The 19,933-nt window shown below is 49.3% G+C and overlaps 1 protein-coding gene across 1 annotated transcript; it reads right to left on the bottom strand.

Annotated features, from left to right (window-relative positions):
* Positions 1–501: 501 nt before the first annotated feature.
* Positions 502–14,923, bottom strand: ACBD3 (acyl-CoA binding domain containing 3). Its single transcript, XM_026033795.1, has 8 exons — positions 14,692–14,923; positions 8,988–9,129; positions 7,713–7,853; positions 6,852–7,010; positions 5,719–5,893; positions 3,764–3,953; positions 2,884–3,168; positions 502–2,403 (listed from the first exon to the last, which is right to left on the bottom strand). Exons 1-8 carry the CDS (start codon positions 14,921–14,923, stop codon positions 2,192–2,194), a joined length of 1,536 nt encoding a protein of 511 aa, XP_025889580.1. The 3' UTR covers positions 502–2,191.
* Positions 14,924–19,933: the final 5,010 nt, after the last annotated feature.

Below are 19,933 nucleotides of genomic sequence, written 5' to 3' on the forward strand. Positions count from 1 at the left end.
GGCCGCGCCGAGAGCGTGGAGGGCACGGGCCGCGCCGAGCGCGTGGAGGGCACCGGCCGCGCCGAGCGCGTGGAGGGCATGGGCGGCGCCGAGAGCGTGGAGGGCAGGGGCTCCTGGGCTGCCAGCGCGGGGCTCCGAGGGCCCCCAGGGCTCCCTGCAAATGCCGCGAGTAGCCAGCCGAAGGTGCCCCGCACACAGCAAGGTGCAGGGCGGCCCCAAGGGTGGTTGTGGGCCAGGAGGCAGCTCTGGGCCCCTCGGCTCCCATTCTGCCCTAGGGGATGGCAGCAGCAGCCGCAGGACGGGGCCATGCCAGCCGCTCTCTCCTCACGCTGCCCAAGGGCTCCATGCCCAGAGCAAGGGAAGGATTCCCCACGGAGACAGGGACCCGCGCCTGAAGCTGGGGAAAAGGCCCCATCCAAGGGAGCAGGTCACAAGCTTAGCACTGGGGGGAGCCACGCGCTGCACTGCCGCGGTCTCCAAATTAATGAAAAGCCAACAGTGTTACAGATAAATGTATTTTAATTAGGATTAAATACTATCTCATGGTATTTTGAAATCGCACTTGTACTGTACTAATCAACAGCCAGCGGCAATAAAAAAAAAWGTCGTGAAACGGAGAAGTTCTAACATCCCACACGTGACAGTAGCTGCTGCCATGGAAAGCAACACACATCACTCCCGAGAACAGTTATCCTTAGAGGAAAAGGCTGTAACAGTGCCATATGGACAGAAACCTAAATTGAAGACTGGAAGAAATATATTAGTGCCTGCCTTCTTAAAAGGGTGGTTTTTTTTTTTTTTTTTTACATTAAATACAGCTTTCTTTAAAAGCAAGGTACTTTCTACAGCCACGGCTGATCCGCTGGATCAGAGGACAGGGAAGTATCGTGGATGCACAAGCCCAGGACCCCAAGGGCAAGGGCCAGCGCTCTGCACCTGCACCTAATCAAGGGAAATACAACTGCCAGAGTCCCCACACAGACCCCTAGTGACCCACTCCCTGGGGAACGGGGGGCAGCAGAGCCCTTGCACAGCTCATCGCTGCACTGTGCGCCCTGGGGTGCAGGGCGAGAACAGGGGGTTGTTCCTGCGCCTACGAGCCAGGCAACCACGCGGATTTTGCCATTACACAAAATACACCAAGGTGCCCCATCCATCCCTACAAAACTGTGAGTTAGAGCTGCGTTATTAACTGTGTCTCTGCCCAAAGGTGGGGACTGAGGCAGAACCACCAGGGCAGACTAAAATGCACTGGCAGCGATTATTCCCATCACTAATGCAACATTAATTCCTACACTTGACCAAAGTGACTTACTATTCAGGTGCACAATGTGTTCAGTCAGGTTTACAAAAAACAGACACACCAGAAAGTTGTGCAGAAAACTGATTTCCATTTTAAAGTTCACCCCATTAAAAATATTGTGCCCTAGTTCAAATTCAATCCCTTCCAAAAAAGATATATATACACACATATATATTTTGATTCTATGGTTAGCAGCAGGGCAGAGTGATTAAGGTTCTACTTGTTACATATACTTGAAACCGTTGTTCAGTTTATGTCTTCAAAAAATAAGGTTATTCACCATACTTTCGGGGCTCTGTTCCTCCTCATCGCAGTCACTACACTGGCTCAGGGAACTGAACTTCAATGCTTTTCTTCAGTGAGGACAGAAGCGACACAACTTGTTTCTAAACCGCATCAACTTAAAGTTCAAGTTTTAATGGTGTAAAAATTCTGACATTCAATTACAGTTAAGAGAAACTTGCTACACAGCAAACTGCATCCAAATCTACCAGTTATTGAGGGGACCTTTAAATTAACTGTTAACAAGTTACTGAAAGCATCCAGACGTGGAAACACCAGGTCACCCAGCCAGTGAACCAGCAATGCCCTCCCCATGTACACGAGGCTTTGCAGATGCAACTAGTGTGACTTCAGCACCGGAGCCAGTGACTGCCACGGGTTAACTCGGCGCCCAAAGAGCCTAGGGAGATCCTGTGTTAAGCCCAATGCAATATGCATTAGTGTCATGGAGCAGGAAGATCCCAGTGTCTACTTGTTAAAGTTCACACAAACCATACAGATACAGACAGGATAAAACACAGACTCAAGAGGATCCGTTATGCTTGAAGAAAATCCCAAATAAAATGACATCTTCTGCACAGCCCAGCATGAGGCAGAGCCACATCTTTATCTAGTGTAATAAACTCTGTAGTAAACTGTTTTTGACCTCCATAGAGAGTAGGAGTTGTCAAATTTAAGGAGATAAACTCCTCTCCCTGGGTACTGGTGGCTGCCAGCGTACACTTCCTCGTGACAGTCTCGTCTGTACACAGGCACAATTTCATCTAGCTGAGGCTTGTTGGCATTCTTTTTGGCTTTTTCTTCACTGCTGGCATTTTCTGCAAGGGGGAAGAGAAAAAAAGAAGAGTTAAACAGAGGCACATACTTTACAAGTGAAAGTCAGATCTTAAGGGTCCTGACCTGTAGTCGACTTTGTTAGTTTAAAAGTCAGACTTGGGGGAGAGTAGGAAGGAAGGTGTTGGAGACACGAGGTAAGGCAGTCAAAAGCCAGGAGCAGCAATAAGCAYGAGGTCCTGCATTTCACTCCACTGYTGCCCAAAGGAAGCACACTCCCACCCTTCTAAGGGAGCAATCTATCCATCTGCCCTTGCAAAACTGCGCTTGATGAAAAGCAGGTTTGCCTCTGCTTCAGTGCAGACACTGCTTTATGCTGAATTTCACTGTTTGATACTGAAACAACCTTCCTTCTCTCCCCACATCTGGGCCGCTTTTCAGAGATGCCAAGCACCCAGGCATCTGGGTTTTCATTAAGCCACTCCACAGCTTGACTGAAATATTCACATAAATGAGCATTTTACCTTCCTCTTCATCCTCATCATCACTGGATTCACTGACATGCACACTGACTGCAGTGTTAGGGGAGTCTGTCCATTCAAAATACACCCCGAAACCAATGTCATAATTGTCTGTAGCAAACTCCCAAAAGAGGTAGGACCCCTCTTCGTGGGTGGGTACTCTAACTGTAACCACTTCTCCTCGGCCCACTGTGATCACAGAGTCTGCATCCTGTCGGATTTTCTCCTTGAAGTCTTTTATCTGGGGTCGTGTCCACATTGATGGAGCAGCTATCACTGGAACCGAATCTAGAGGGAAGGGAAAAATATTCCAGTTAAGTGTTTGTCTCAAGGCTGTTGATGCTGTAAGCTGATGTGTGCTTCTAGCTCACTTCTCAGTGTGCTAGAGCTGCTTCTACACTGTTATCATTTCCTAAGGAAGAAAAGAACCTTTGACAGGGCTCAGACTTGTTTGGAGAGCAGTGCAGGTTTGGATACACCAGCACACACTGAAACCCCACCAGTTCACCCATCACCACATTTACACTGACAGTGCTCATGCAAAACTGACTCAAGAGATGTCTGCTAGTGGCACTGGGGCCACATTACACAAAATGTATAAATGCAATAGAGCCTATCTATGGGATCCCTATCCCATCCCTATCTATGAGCATTTTCGCTCAAAATGCTTTCACTGCTTCATCCTTCTTCTCCACAACAGCTTGATTTTATATCTGTGCAATATATTTTGCCACTAGAGAAACCAGACCCAGAAACCAAGCTTAGGCTCTCACATTAGCCCACCAAAGCCAAGAGCTAYAATGATCACATATATCATCTGTCTCCTTAAAAAAAAAGGAAAAGACATTTGAGATTATTTACTACAGGATCTAGTTCATCCTACCTTTTGGTCCATTCTCTAACGCTTCTTCCAAAGCCTCTGGGTCCAGCTCTTTTTCAGAGCTGTCTGTATGGGCACTGGCCTGCCCATTAATAGATGGGATGTCCCCTGGGGCAGGTGCATTCACCATGGATGCTGTACTGGGAGGTGTCCCTGCTGCCACTACCGCCTCCTGCTGCTTTTGTAAGGCTGCCTAARAGGAGAGAAAATAAATCAGGTAAACACGGCAGTCCTGAGACATCTAGCTAGCAAAAGGTACAATGGCAATTTTTAAAAGTCTCCCCTCCACCCCATGAGGGGGACTGATAGGAGAAAGCAGGAGCAGCACATGTAATTCTACATGGTAACATGTGCTCAGTATCACAGGAATCTAATCGCTCTGTTCCAGCCTGCTGGATACAGCCTGARCTGAAAGACTCAACTCGAAAGTTARCTAGAGCACGCACAGTAAGCTGTTACACTTCATTACGAGAGCAGGCCATTTTGGCATCTCCTATGGCACTTATTTTAAGAATAAGAGCAGTGATTTGTTTGCTGTTTTTCACATGGGGGTTGAAAGTGTTCTGGCTTGGGATCATCCAGCTTAAAAAAGGGCAATACTTGAGACCTTAAGTATTTTGCCAATTGGTGGGTTAACTTGCTCAAAAGGGCTCTCAACACAGAATCCAGGCAGGGTGGTCATTTAATTTGAATGCAGGCAACTTAAGAGCCAGAAGGACTGCAAGGAAGCTGGAGAAAGGATTATTAAAGCACAAGGGTGATCCATGAAAAGAAGACTTATGCACATGGAAACTCTTTAGACAGCACTCATCATGCTGTCCCTCTGCAGAGGATGGGACATACCTGGTATAGTCTGATCCTGGGTGACACCCATTCCTTTGGATGTAGGCAGGATACCTCATCCCTTTAGCTTCAAGGCTTGTTTTTCCCTTATTTATCAGTAAGAGGAGATTACTGATATATTTTTTGCAGGGATAGGGCAGAAGGTGTAACTGATAGTACTGTTCTTTAAAGAACAGTCTAATAAGCATATTGTTTTGTTTAATGAATGCAGATATTGTAAGACAATATAGTTAGCAACATTTCAAACCTGCCCAACTATACAAATGCTGTCCAGACCTACCTTCACTACAGAAGGTTCCAGGACTAAATTTGAAAGGGTGAGAACTTATCTGGAAGGGCTAYATGGAATAGTTTTCTAAAATCAATCATATCAAAACTCGATCCAGAAGGAACCAGGACAGAACAGCACTAGCAGACCCTGAACGTGCCTGAATTTTAAGCCTTCAGTGGAGRGCAGTACATCTCAGATGGGCAGAGGCCATCTCAGAATCAGGTCCTCTGCACAGAGGTCAAATGCTAGACATGAAGCTTGTTTTACCATCTGTTGAAGACACTTATAAGGGTATCTTTGAGCTTTAAAGTAGTTTGAGCTCTGAACAGAGCACATTCGGAGATGCAAGACCCTCCTGAACAAAGCAGCAGTAAACTTTCAAGCCCAGACACAAAATCACTGCACAGAAGCGCTGTCACCTGTTGCTTCTGGTATAAACATTTATCCTCCTGTCCCAAGGCACACACTGCTGCCCAAAGGCTGTGCTTTGACAGGAGATATGTGCAGGGAGAGCTGCCTGAAGAGGCTGGCTTCTGCCTGGGCTCARTGCACTGGTACCTGCACACAGATGCCAGAGCACCGAGCTCAGCATTTGGTCTCTAAGAACTTTAACAAATAGTTATTAGTAAATGCTACTTAGAGTACTCTGGATTAACATATGCTTCAGAAATCTACTGGCAGAGATTAATAAAGGGATTTGAGCATTTAGTCATTAGTCACACTTTTTGCCTCTCCTTGTAACAGTTAATCTTTTCAAGGGGGGCAGGAACAGACAAGTTAATATCTCCCAAAGTCGGCCTGGGGGCACCCAGCACGAACAAAGTCCCCCAGGTGTCCGTCCTACCTGCTGCTGCGCCAGCTGCACTTGATACAGCTGCTGCATGTACTGCTGGTAGTGCTGCTCCTGGAGCTGCCGGATGAGGAGCTGCTGCTGCTCGTAGTTGCCCGGGTACTGCTGGGCCGCGTACTGCTGGAACTGGACGGCGGTCTGCGAGTTCAGCGCGGCCATGATCTGCTGCCTGCGCGGGCGACACCGCGCCGGCGGTTACGGGCAGCCCGGGCTGCTGCCGACATCCCTCGGCCTCAGAGGGCCTCAGTGCCGTTCTTGCACAAGCCGGTTAAACTTCTTCCTGCCCCAAAACCCATCCTCTAGCAAGCACCATTTTTAGGCTACCTGGTTAGATGCAACCACTCCAGCAACTGTGACCACTCTGAAGACACRTGGCTTTATACGTACACCCAAGTCCCTTTTCTGCCCAAATTCCTTACCTCTGTAACCTCCCATAGCCACTTATGAGACTGCTTTCACATTGTAAAACAACTCTCATTATTTCAAGGCATACCCCATTCTCCTATTGCTTAACACTGCACAGCTGTGGTCATACTGCCTCTTCATTTATGTTGCTATTTCACATTCCTCTGGCCTTCACCATGTTAAATAACAACAAAGCAGCAAGGCTTGCAGATCAGTTATTTGCTCCCTCTCCAAAAATCACCACACAGCAAACACTGGATCTTTCCTGGAAAGACAGTTTTACTGTGATGTTACCTACAGGTAAGGAGTGTTTAGGAGGGCAATAGATGCCAAGCGTGCAATTCCAGATCCATGTTTTGAGCCTGTGGATGTGTGTGAGGACAACAGAACAGAACCAGAGCTATCCATTCTAACTAACTAGATTGACAGGGGCTAGAGAGTGAGCTCGAGCACATCTGAAAGTAAATTCTGAGCTCCTTTTAGAGAAGCGCTAAGAGCCAGTGACCACTGGTGCACAAATAAGATCTGTAGACACTTCACATTTTCTCAGAGGGGGCAGGATCACCTTGAAGGAGACTATGTTAAGGCTCCCGAGTTAGAAAAAARCATCAGCCCTAGCATGGAAAAAAAGGAACTACAGCTTTGTGTCCAAAAAAAGTGGCAGACAACTGCCTCAAATTCAAGACAATTATTTTCTTTGATGTCTTATTTGAGCTACTCACTTCTGTTGTTCCATCCGAAACCGTTCCTCCTCTATCCTCCTCCTTTCTTCTTCTTCCCGTCTCAGTCGCTCCTCTTCCTCCCGCCTACGTTTTTCCTCCTCCTTTTGTAAACGCTCCCGCTCCTCCTCTTCACGCCGCCTTCGTTCTTCCTCTTCTCTTCTGCAAAATGCACCCAATAAGCTATTTCAGCATTCCTACAGGCCTAGCATGAGCTATTTCCAGGCAGGCTGTAACCTGCCCAGTAAGGCTGTTTCACATCATCTCCTTCCACTTCAACTTTGCACACAAGAAAATCTATCACTGTTGGGTTTTACTGCACTGAGCAAATGCAAGCATAATTTTTGTATTATAACAATGTTCATTCTAACTTATTACTTATAATCACCATAGCAGACAACATAGGATAATAATAATGAGTCTTGAAACCTTAAGTTCTGCCAGGTTTTAAAATGCAGACATTAGCTACAAGTACCATTTAATAATAGCCAAAACATGGTACAAGACAGCCTTTGTCAAATGTCTAACCCAAAAAAAAATAAAAGTTTTAAAAATGTGGTGATTTCATGTGGCTATTTAGTCAATTGATAATAATGTGGAAAACTGGGTGAAGTGTATGTTCAGGAACAAACTACTGTACCATTAAAATGAATAAAGTTCCTTTCAGATGTTCCAGGTATGTCTTCACTTCAGAAGCACTCATTACAGACAAGAAGGCTTAGACAGTGCAGAGGGTACCACGGCCATCTGAACTCAAAGCATCTCTCATCTCTTAGGCTTCAACCTGAGCTGACCACGGCACTGCCTGCAGGTCAGGAGTTACACACGCAGCACAATCTCCTACACCAAGAAATTCAAGATTACCTTTTCTTTTCTTGTTCTTCTTTCTCTATCTTATGGGAAGTGACGTACGTAGAGAACAAGTGGCAGCACCTATTTAGGAGCTTAACAAACTCTGTCATGGCTTCTTGCTTTGACATGTTTCCAAGAGCAGCCCATTCCTTCCTARGAGGGGAAGAAAGAAATCACAGACTTCATCAGCTGAGAAAGGACTCCATTCTCTTCAAGCCAGTAGCAAACTCCCAGTCCAGGAGGAGGAGGCAGGGAGAGCTTAAGTCAAGTCCAGAGACCCACCTGCATCATAAGCTATTTCAACCAACGACCAATAACTCTTGCCCATTTGAAGCGAGACTTTAAATTTGTAAGTCTTGTTGCTCTCTCCTGCCTGCACCAGAAGGAGTTTCAGACAGACATAACTGAATGTTTACACAACATCCAATACAAACCATCATGAGCCCTACTTAGTGCTACGCTGCTTTCTAAAGCTTCCAAAATATAAATGAACTGGCAAATGAACTTGAAATATTCTTCGTCCCTCTTTCACTCTAGTCCATACAAAATGTACATAATTTCTCACACGTTTTTTTCCAGGTTTGCTCACTGATTACAGTGCTCAGGTAATACAACCAGTCTGGTCTTCTGAGGTGATCCACTTTAGAAAGTGGACTTCAGTCCACTAGCTAAGTCCACTTTGGAAAAAAAAGTGCATACAGTCTAGCTCTAAGATGCTTATGCTGTGCTGCACATTGCTTTTACCAGCAGAAAAAAGCATCATGAAACACAGGGGGGAAAAAAAAAAATCTAACTGTACGGAATACAGGAGATAAGTCTGAGGCTGCCCTCATTTTGCCACAATTTCTCAGGGTCTGTTTCCAGCGGAAATTTGACTTCCAAAGCCACCCTTGGTACTTATAGAGAGGCCGTGGCAAACACTTCTGCAGCAGRCCAAGCCTTTTGCCAGCAGTAACTCCAGCACAAAGCAGAGTTAGAAGCAGGAAACACGGGCTTGTGCTTTAATGCAGGCCTAATTAAGTCTTCAACCGCCTTGAGAGACCAGAGAGTCATCACAGCAGCTTTTCCTAATGTGCTTCAGCTAAGTTACAACCCAAATGTTCCTCTGCCAGTTCCATTACTTGASTGTGGCTCAAGATTAAGACATATTGGAAGAGGCTCTTCTCACTTTCCACTACCATATACCTACTGAGGCAGTCCCCATATCCATGTTAGTACCACTCGGTTCTGGAGAACATTTGCCCAAGAACGAGTGAAGATCTACGAGTGCAACAGTCTTGTTTTTACCTTCTATCATTCCCCAGCACATCAAAGAATCCAACTTCAGGGCAAGTGTCGGGATTGTAAGGTCCCAAGAGGACCTGCTTGTGCAGTGCCACAAGTTTGAGTTTTTCTTCATATGTTGGATGAAAGGCTTTGCCATCCTTTTCTGTAGAGGGGAAAAAAAGAAAATTTCACTCTTGTGATTAAGGGCACAGCAAGTGCTCTGTATAACTGCTATGATCCCCTCTGTAAAAACATAATCAAAAGAGATACAAGTTACAAAAGGTTAGACAATTTCAATTTTATTCAAATAGAGATTTGTCCAGAAGAAACAGAGCTAACTTGGACTGCTGAGGCTTAAAGTGTTTTGTTCGTRCCACCTAGAACCAACAGATAGTGGGATATATGGCATAAATATTTATGACAATTAGATGAACATCGTACCATACAAATCTATACCTCTGAAATATTTAAAAAGCTTCTGAACTTGAACTCAAATGTGTCTGCCAAGCTTATTTCAAGATGAGTGGGAAGGATTTCCTGTGAAGACAGATATGGTAACATTCAGATTGCTTTCCTCACGTTGCATGATGCTCTTCACATCAGGCAACTGCATAAATAGCAAGTTAAAGGCAAGAAAGAACACAGAATCAAAGTGAAATTCTCCTTGCAGGAATTTGACTACTGCATTTTGCCAAGGCAGCTGGAATAATCTCTCGTGATAAGGTGACTCAATCTGTACCAATGCTCTTCTGCAAAGAGAGCTTCAGCCCTTAGACACAGGCAGACTAAAAAGCRAAGACATATCCAAGTTGCAGCGGCTCCGCAGCACAGCCTCCTAGAGCAGTCCTGGTTAGGTCACACCAGGAGATTTATTGGCAAGGCAAGACTTTCATACACAATTTTAAATGCATTAGCCAATGCATTAGTCAACTAGGACTTACCTCAGCACACTCACCAAACCATCAAAACAAACCAAAGAAAGAGGCGTCACTAATTGCAGTGTTTATTTAAAAAAAAAAAAACAAAACCACCTTTTTCTCTTGAAGAGGAAACCAAACAAGAGCTTATAACACCCCCTCTTTTTGGAAGGGCTGAAATGAGGAAGCTCTTACTGTAGAGAAACAACCTGTGTTCGTGTGACTGCCCTCGCAGCACCCTGCACACAGCCGTGAATCGGGGCAGAGCCGCGCGCGTCTCCAGCTAAGGTCACTTCAGAGCAAGTTGTTGTGAGACCCAAACTGAACGGTCCAATTCATACTCCAACTCCCGCGTGGAAACTTCACAGCCTACAGCTTTTTTCAGCTGAAGGGTGCCAGAATTATTAATGGGGAAAAGAAACAAAACGTCTACTGTGGCTTACTGAGAAATGCAGACCAAATATTTCTGAAATTGGGAATCAGACAGGAGCTCAGAGGGAAAGTGCCTGCAGGTCACAGCAAGGAGCCCACTTCTGACAGAACAAACTCTGACAGAATAAACTGAGTGCATTACTGCAGTTAATCAGTTAAATCCTCACAAGRAGTCACTCACTACATGCATGCTAGGTGGTATGCAGCCAGAATCAGGGAATTTGGCAGGTAAACACTTATTCTTCTCTTAGCTACTTCACTCTTCTTCACAATCCCAGGTATTTACTCTTTTCCTAGTGTCACAGGAGCACAGAACCAACATCTACTCCTGCTGCAAGAGCCCTTCATCCCCAATAAATTCTTCTTCTAAAAATCCCTGATGGGGAAGAGGGATATAAGGACACATACAGACTCTTCTTGGTAATATCCAGGGAAAGAATAAGAGACATTGAGGATAAGCAGAAACACAAGAAATTCAAATTACTTACAAAAGAGCTTTTCTTTTTCTTCCTGTGAGGTTATATTGGAAAAAAAAAGTTGTATGGACTGTGGAGTCTCCATGCCTGGAGGGGGTTGAAATTAAACCCACTAGAGCAACCCGCTTGAGCTGAGCCTGCTTTGGGCAGGGGCAGGTTGGACTAGGTGATCCCCAGGCATCCCCTCCACTCTCAATCATCCGTGAGCCCTGAGAGATGCTAATCCCAGGCACTGCAAGCCCATCCTCAAGGATACAGCACTTCCTGCAGTCAAGACAACTTGGAAAGCTCTGTGCCCATGTCTCAGGTCTGCTGCTTCCAGTCCCCCTAAATATTCCTCTGGCTTTTCCCCTGTTTCTTCACACTCCCATTTAACCCAGAACACGTTTATTGGGGTTAAGGGGAATGCCTGGCACCCAGCAAATAGCACAAACACTTATGCTTAGCATTCTGGAGAGGGGTGCTCAAGAACAACTCAACCAACCCTTGTGCTACGCCAATATTTTGCTAGRTCTCCACGTGAAGCACCCTTCAGGAGGGTCACCACAGTATAGTTTACGCTGTATGGTACAGCCGTTTGCTGCACTAGGCAGCTGCCTGCACCACCTAATAACTAAGGGTTTGGACCCATTTCTGAAAACAGTTTAAGGAGAAAAAAATGTTTCCCTCAGCAGCTRAAAGCAGCAGGTCTGCAGGTTTCCTTTGAACAAAAGTCAGATCTCAAGCCCTAAACACCAAAGGAAACCAAAAATCTGAATTTGCAAAGAATCACAGCCAAAGGAAAGAGGAAAGAAGGAGCAAAACAAACAGGAAGAAAACAGATAAGAAAAAGAAGAGAGGCAGACATCCAGTGACTTGTGCATAATGCAGATTGGAAGGAAGCTCTCAGCAAAGTATTTAGAGGCAGTCAAGGGAGAAGTTGTATACTAGCTATTTTCAGTTGAATTCTTCAGAATGAACTGTGCTGTATAATTACCCCAAAGACGTGGAAATGCTGCCGTTAATGTGAACTAGGGCAGCTGAAGCCATCTGCAGAGCTAATGATGCCCAGAGCCAACATSAGCAAGCCTAAGCGAGTAGAAGTGCTGAATTTATGAGGTATCCATGAATGCACCTTTCAAGCATCTAGCAACCTGGATAGCTGATTTGATTTTAAAGCACAGCTGAAAGGAAGCTGAAGAACGTGAAACAGCTTTAAGGAACAAATTAGGGTGATCTAGAGGATGCACAAAGCAATGGTCCAGCAACTCCACAGCACTCCCTGTGCCACAGGGCTCCTCAGCGAGCAGGCTTCCCTCCAAGGAGCAGCTCGCCTTTCCTGCAAACCCCTGGGATATCTCCTTTCAGACACTCCTTCAAGGCACCATTCACTGGAGGTGGCAGTTTCTGAAATCCCAAGCACTACCCTTTAGTTTCTGAAATCCCAAGCACTACCCTTAAGCTGCAGGGAGGCAGCCCTGCTGCTTTGGGCATCTCCAGCAGCTGTCTGTTCCCACTGACGACACGAGCAGGTTACCAAGGTGCAGGGAACCGGCTGCCCCCCGCTCGCTGCGTGCTCAGAGCGCTGCCACGTGCTGTGGAAGTGCCCGCCTGGTCACAGCTCAGGTGARGGTCCCTGCACACCCAATACTCCCCGTTCAAAGCACAGCTCTCCTTGGCAGTTGCCACTGGGTACCAACAAGGGATCYGCTGAGAGTGATTCTAGGAAACACTCGAGACAAACAGCACTTAAAGCACAGCCAGCCCTACTTGCCATGTGGATAGTTACAGAAGGCTCGATGCTCGCTCCTGCTTGAGGCTGCACACAGACACAGCCGAGATGAGGCTGCTCCAATAACCTAGTGCTGGAAAGCAGGCAGCGGTGCAGCTCTCCAGGACGTGACACCCTACAAGGAACTGGCACAAGCCCACAAGCTTAGACTCAAAGGAGTTTAACAAACACGCTGAAGAAAAGTGTGCCACACAAGGCATCAGTACCTCTCTGCAACTTCAGGATTTTTTCTCCTCTGCAAGAACTGTAGCACAATGTGCAGCAATACAAGAGTCCCCGAGCAAACTCGCTGACTATCAAAGATGGGGTAAAAAAATATATTCCAAGCAAACCATAAAACCAAGCTGCCTCTTGCAGAGATTTGCTGGGACCGYTACACCGGTCACCCCGTTGCGCTGCAGGGCACAGCTCGAGGAGGGAGCTCCAGCACGTTCCCTTCGCCGAGGCGGCTCACGCGAGGCCRGCGAGCGCAGGAGCTGCAGCCGAGGCACCTCCACCCCGGCAGCAGCCCCGGGGCACAAACAGCCACAGACAACTMTGTGACGGGAAACCTCCCCACTTCAGCAGCAGCGTCCCTAGGTCGGCAGGGCTTTCCTCCTGCAGGCCTGATTAACACAATGCAAGAGGGTTTGTTAAATGGAAGCCAGAAGACTACTCATTCTGAAACAGGCTAGGCAGAGTGGTAGGAAAAAAAAAGAGGGTATTGTAAGATAGTATTAACCATCTCTTATTTCTGCCTCTGTGGTTCTGAAAAGCCTCCTCCCAAAGCCATTACAGACACGGGGGACCCCAGCACATGGCCTGGGCAGCCTGAGGCCTGGTGGGTGAACTGTCCCRGAGTGAAACCTCTACCGGAGGCAGAATCACGCAGCTTGAGCCGCTTTAACCCCCSGCTCGGGTCTCACCGCGGTGCTCACGGACCCGTCCCGCTGCAATTGGCCACCACAGGGAAGCGCCGGCAGCCACTGCAACAAGCAAGCCTAAGGTGCTCTCAGGAGGAGGAAGGTACATGAGCAACCACATCCAGGAACCTCTCTCTTCCCACAGAGGCCTAAAGGAAGCTGCTTCACTAGCTATCACCGCTCCTCCTTTGAGGTCTTCACTATCACACCCCAGTTCTTTCCATGCGCACAACCACAGCTAATCTAGATATCATCATTTCCCCAAACAAGCGCTGCCCTCAATCACGTGCTTCACGCCAGGCACATGGGTCTTAAAGCACTTCTTACAACTACATGATTTAAGTTTTTAAAAGATTTTCTAACTTTGAATTGATACGGACTTTGAAAAAAGTATCAGAATCAGATATTTGTTTCTGCATTTACCTGCTCAACTTTSTGATCCCTGAAGTGTTGCTCCCTGAGGTAAGAGAGGGATTCGTGTTTGTTCCTCAGCACAACAAGCGTGCCCACTCCTGCAGTTGTTTTGACAGCAGATGCATCAAAACCCTTTGGAAGGGAGACCGGCTCTTCTCAGAGCCATCCAGATATAGCACGAGCTCCCAAAGCAGGAGACTGCCGTAACTCGCTGCCACGTCTATAAATAAAGATGCACGTTTTATCGCGCTCGACAAAACCTGCGAGTGAAACGAACGACTCCAGGAGATTTTTTACCGCACCTAGCCATGGGGCTGGAGGCACTTGGAAAGCCTGACATGATACCAAATGGAAAATACTATTACAAGAAACTGAATTAAAAGAAACTGCTGATGACTCAAGGAAACAGCAATAAAGCGAAGCACCTTGAAATTGAGCTTTCAATAAAGGGAAGACTACCGAGACGGCTGAGGCAATACAAACATGAACTGGAGCCTAGGGACAGGTAGCAACTTCACTGAGCTCCCACCACGCAAAAGGGAAGGAATGCAGAGCACGATTCTCACCGAGGGACGAGAGGCAGGAGGCACWCGAGCAGTAACAGGTAGACTCACTCACAGCGCGCAGGTTCCGCCGTCCATGGCTCTTTCTGCAGCACCTGCACCCAGTGCCGGCGGACACCGGGGCTTTGCTCCCGCAGGGCCCCGGCTGAGCTGACAGCTCCCGGGGAGGCCCGCGGGCAGGGAGGCCCCGCGAGCATCGCCCCGTTTTCCTCCTCTCCCCCTCGCTCCCCGTTCCTCCCGGCCGCCTCACCTTTGAAGAAGCGCAGCGCCAGCCCGTAGAGCTCCTCGAGCGCGAAGCCCCAGCGCCGCTCGGGGCTCAGCGCCGCCGCGCCGGCCTCCGCCTCGCGCGCCGCCCCGGGCCCCGCTCGACTCCGCCCCGCCGGCGCCGCGGGGTCCCCCGGCCGCTCCTCGGCGCCGGGGCCGAGCGCCAGCGCGTCCAGCGCCACCTCGAGCCGCTCCGAGCCCAGCGCCGCCGCCGCCATGGCCGCCCTCCCGCTCCGCTGCGGCGGCCACGTCCCGACTTCCTGCTCCCTCCGACCCGGAACTTCCGGGCACGCCCCGCCGCCGCCGCTATCCCCGTCCTCGCGCGGAGGCTCCGCCTCCGAAGAAACCCCGCCCACAGAGGAAAATCAAACCCCGCCCACATYTCCCGAGACCACGCCTCCCTTTGCCCACGGCCGTGTCGAGGCCACGCCCCCTTCGCCAACGGCCACACCGGGCCCTGCTTCCTTCGCCAACGGCCGCGCTGAGGCCCCACCCCCTTCGCCAACGGTCGCGCTGCGGCCCCGCCCCCCTCGCCAACGGCCGTGCTGATGCTCCGCCCCCCCGCCAACGCCCGCGCAGCGGCCCCGCCCCCCTCGCCAACGGCCGCGCTTGGCGCGGGGGTGCGCGGCGCTTGGAGCAGCCGCTGCCGGAGCAGCCGCTGTCCGAGGCCATGTGCGCGCGCCGGGGCTGCTCGGTGGAAGGAAATGGCGATTGTGCGGCTGCTCCGTGTCCCACACGGAGCTGTGCTCCAGCTGTGCGCTAGCTCCTGGCCTCCCTCCTCATGGCTCGGTGAACATACTTCCGAGCTCAGAAGGGAGGCAAGAAAGGAGAGCAGTGAGGCAGTTATTTTCCCCAGAGTTACGTGTGCAATTAGATGGCTCCCCTGTGCTATGAAATGCCATCCGCGATGGCACTGCTGTCAAGTGCAAGGGGTGGACATGGCTGTACAGCTCTGTGCCTAGCCAAGCAAATGGGTCCCCAGCGACAGCCGCCCTTGCCATGAGGCTTCAGGCAAGAAGAGGGGTCACACAGATGCTTTTGGTCACATTTCCCACCAGAAACAGGGTGCCCAAGGTGCGCTCAAGGGCCTAGTTTCCTCCCGGTATTTTACAAAGCCAATGCAAAGAAGCAGCAGCTCTGCACGTCCCTAGGGAGCACCAGGGCATGCAGAGCCCTCCTTGGCTCGCTGCTCCATTTCCTGCGCTGTCCCAGGAAGCCACTAGGAGTTTATCTGCTGTTCAAGGCACTATATCCGTGTGCGGGTCTCTGAGGAACGCCAAGGAGGTTCTTATTCCATCATATTTACAAAGTGCTTTGAAGTCTTGGATGAAAGGGAGAAGAGCTGCAAAGCTCTATTTAAAGCCCTTCATTTCCAGCTGGTCTTGCTTGAAAGAGTGAACGCCACATGGGACACTGTTTACTATAAACGTGTACAGACAGGGGCAGGCTTTGATTCAGATGGTGATTCATCTCCGCTTTAAAAGAAGTTTTACAACTGATTGGAAATCCTCTCTCGCTTCTTCCCTGGCCTTTTTTCTTCCTTTTTTCCTTCCTTTTGGACTGAGGATCAAACATACTACTCGCCTTTTCCTCCTTGCACAGTTGCAGCTTCCAAGGGTGCACTGTTCCCAGCACTATTTGGTGCTATCTCCTGTACCAAATCAAAAGCAGATCAGATAAAATTATCTCCTCATAACAGACGCGTGCTTCGCTATACGAGCCTGACATTTCAGCATCAGATCCGCTTCATTTAAAGATTTGTTAGTTCATCTGTAAAATTACTTCTGCTAAAACCTATGTGTTTTCAAGGTTTCATCCAGCATGTTTCTCACTTGGATTATGGACTTGGTGCCTCATAAATATTCCATTACAGCATTAACCGCATCCAGGGCGGCGCTGGCCCTCCCAGCTCCCAGCTCCTCGCCCTGCCAGGAGCCGCCAGCCCTCGCACACGGCCTCATTGACCGCCACCTCCTGTTTCTAGTGCTCACGATGAGGTGCTCGAGAATCCTGTGAATGGGGAAGCATTTYCCAAATGGTTATGACAAAGAGTTCCCGATAGTTCATGCATTTGAGGAAAAAAACCCACTATCCTAATCGGCAGGCAGGGTGAAGATGCTAAGTTCTGCTATTAAATTATTAATTTGTTTCTTGTAACAACAGATTCTGCACTGAAAAGAAAACACAGAAGACATTCAGGTGTCCCAAAGAGGTAGCTTCAATCCRGCAACAGTGACCTGTACTAGGAAATGCAGTCCTAGGAAAATTATAGGTAGCATGTTAACTATTTAATTCAAGCTAGTGAATGTTTAACAGCAAAAAAAGCACCAGCTCATTCATTCCGATTGTACAGGAAACCATTAAAATGTTCATGGAGGATTAGTCCCACCTAATAAAATAGTTATTTTACTCTTCTGGTATTCAAGGGTAAAGGACCATGGGTCTGTCCTCCCTTGGGATTCATGAGTGATCCACGGTGCTTCCTCCTGTGGAGTTTCCACCCTCGGTGTCTGCTAGCAGAGCAAGGAGCCCCGCGCTGTAAGATGTGGCCCAATGCGTTGTTTGCTGGAGCAGGATTGCTAAATATTTGATTATCTCAAATGAACAGATGTGAACAGCTCGGTCTGGCACTGCGTTACGGGCTCGGAAATGTAAGTGATTCACTATGAAAACAGCGAATGTAAGTCATTCATTAGGAAAACACCGTTATCAGTGCGCCGGGAATGGCCACGTCCGGTAAAGCCGGTGTGAGCAACCTGCCCGGAGCTGCTGCCGGCCAAGCGGTGGCTGAGGAAGCGCCAGGCCTCGCGCAGGGACAAGGGAAGGGCACGGGCACGGACTAGCAGGAAAGGCTCCGGGAAGGGTGTCGGATTAATGCAAGGCTTAAGCTCCTCGGGGCTGCGCAGTTAGGTTGCATTTGTGAGCAGTAACTGGGTTTCTACCTCTGATTCCTGCCTTTGCTGTCTTTGTCCGCTGTTCATGAGAGGTAACTGCATGGAGCAATCTAGGGCCAGAAGGAAAACAGCTGTCAAGCTCTTGGACTTCACCTTAAATTACAGGTTCTTTCTCTGACTGTGTGGATTTCCACTGCACCCTTGAAGGCTGGATACAGGCAGCTTAGTTAGGAGTTGATCTTACGCTGTAAATCTTTTTAAAATCCATCCTCACTTAACATTTCCATTTGGAGAGCCAGCAAATACCCCGTGGCATGGATGCAGTCGCACCAGATCCAGGTGATCACCGCAGACGGCTCAGTAAAAACAAAACTAGCTCGAGCAACCTGGTGAGGTCCCTGCTCATGCAGCTGCATCTGCAGCTGCCCAGCCCTGCAAGCAGCCGCCGGAGCCACGACGGAGCACAGCCCTGCTGTCCAGAAGGATTTGCTAAGGAAGGTAGGGCCAGGAATTGGAGCACTTCCTGAATCTAACCAACTCCTCTAACACGGGGATTTTGCAGAAGAGAGGGCATGGAAATGGATGCAGGTAGCTACCGTGGCTTGGGCTGTGTGCCTGGAAAATCAGCAGCCGGAGCAGCTTCCACACCAGGGTGCGGAGCAGCAGGGCCCTGGGAAGCAGAGCCGGTGCCGCTCGCRTCCCTCTTCCTGCTCAGCCGGCGGGATAACCCTGAGGAGCAGCTTGCCGGGGAGGACGCGTGTCGGCTGTGGTGCCCCGCCGCCTCTCCCCGCTGCCCTGGCGCTGCAGCGGCCRCGCCGGCTGCAAACCAGTCGCTTTATGGCACTTAGTTTTCCACCGTCTCGGCCAGATGAGCAGATGGGCCCCGCGGCTGCCCAGCCACAGGCGGCAACGCGAGGGAAGGCGCCAGGCCCAACCGAGCCCTAGGAAGCAGCTACAGCCCGGGAGCTCTGCGCTTCCTGGCACTGGGAAATGGCCAGGCAGTTTCCTTGCCTCTGTCTGCTCTGATGGACATGTGTTCACTGCTGGGAGTGGATTTTATCTCTCTTAGTCTGTGCTAGTAGTGAACTGTCACTACTGATAGTTGGYGTGGTTTTGGAGACCTGGAAAACTGGAACAGAGGGACAGTCTCCCTTCCTTTCCATTCCCTGAGGACTTTTTTAGGCCTTGGATGCCATGGAAATGGAGCACATGGAAGAACTCACATCCTATCAGCTGGCAGTAGTTTTTGGCATCATTTTCTCTGCTCATTTCTTCTCTCTCATGAAGCCAATAAAATCAGAGCAGATTGGGAGGAGCAAGGCTGGTGRGCAGAGGCAGAGCTTCGCGTTCAAACCTCCACACTCCAGGTCCTTAATGGATAGCCCTGGACAAATTCCTGAGACAGCACTTCCCGTTTGTTCCATCTGAGGGTAGGAGAGCCCCAAGGGAGATGAGCAATATTGTAGTCTCTTCCCAGAGCAATGCACGAGCCTGCACTGGGAGGCCAGGCACGAACCAGGGCTGCGGACAGGCTGCCTCTCCTTGTAGTTATCCCTCGGGGAGATGGTGGCTCCTCTTCCCGGCACCGCTGTATTTTGATAAGATGGGGTTTCAGTGGCAATACTGGCTTTTATGTGAGTACAGCCCCCCGCCTTTCTCCCACCCTTTTCTTTCTCTATTTATTTTACTTTTAAACTGGCTGTGTTCCCGGATCTGGGTCACAGCCCAGCCCCTGAAGCACTGGAGACAGAGCGATGGTCAGAGGGAACGGAGAGGATGCGAGCGGGGGAACCGGCAAAGGCGGGAGCAGCAGACGGCCTTGCCATAAAATGCCAAACCCTCATTCTTCACCAAGCCAGAGCTTGGCTACGACTGTAATCTGAACCAGCACCTCTGGCTTGTAATTTATTTTCCTCCCTTCTGGCCCAAGCCTTGCTCATGCCTGAGAGCAATCACTGCTGAACAGTTCATCTATTTTTCCTCTCTAATAGAGAGCRACATTAACCCTCTTTTCACATGCTCTTGTGCAAGATAATGAAACCTTTGTAGGAAGAGGGGAAGGACCTACTAACATGTAATTTAATGTAGCCATGGAGCCATCCGCTGGGAATCTCATCATGTAGCTCAAGGGAGACAAGGGCTGGGCTCGCTGGCATAGGAGGGAGTTTCGTCAGGGAAAAACAGGCCAGGCAGGAGATGAGAAGTTTGCGGAGGAGCAGCTCAGCCAGGGTGGCTACGGCGCTCCCCGGCTGCCGGCCCTGCGCTCCCACAAGGGAAGGGTCTGAGAGGCCGATGCGGCGGTGCCCCACGCAGCCGTCCTGGAACAGCGGGGCT

The sequence above is a fragment of the Nothoprocta perdicaria genome, unplaced genomic scaffold, assembly GCF_003342845.1.
Source record: "Nothoprocta perdicaria isolate Ctin4 unplaced genomic scaffold, notPer1 scaffold_133, whole genome shotgun sequence".
NCBI lineage: Eukaryota > Metazoa > Chordata > Aves > Tinamiformes > Tinamidae > Nothoprocta > Nothoprocta perdicaria.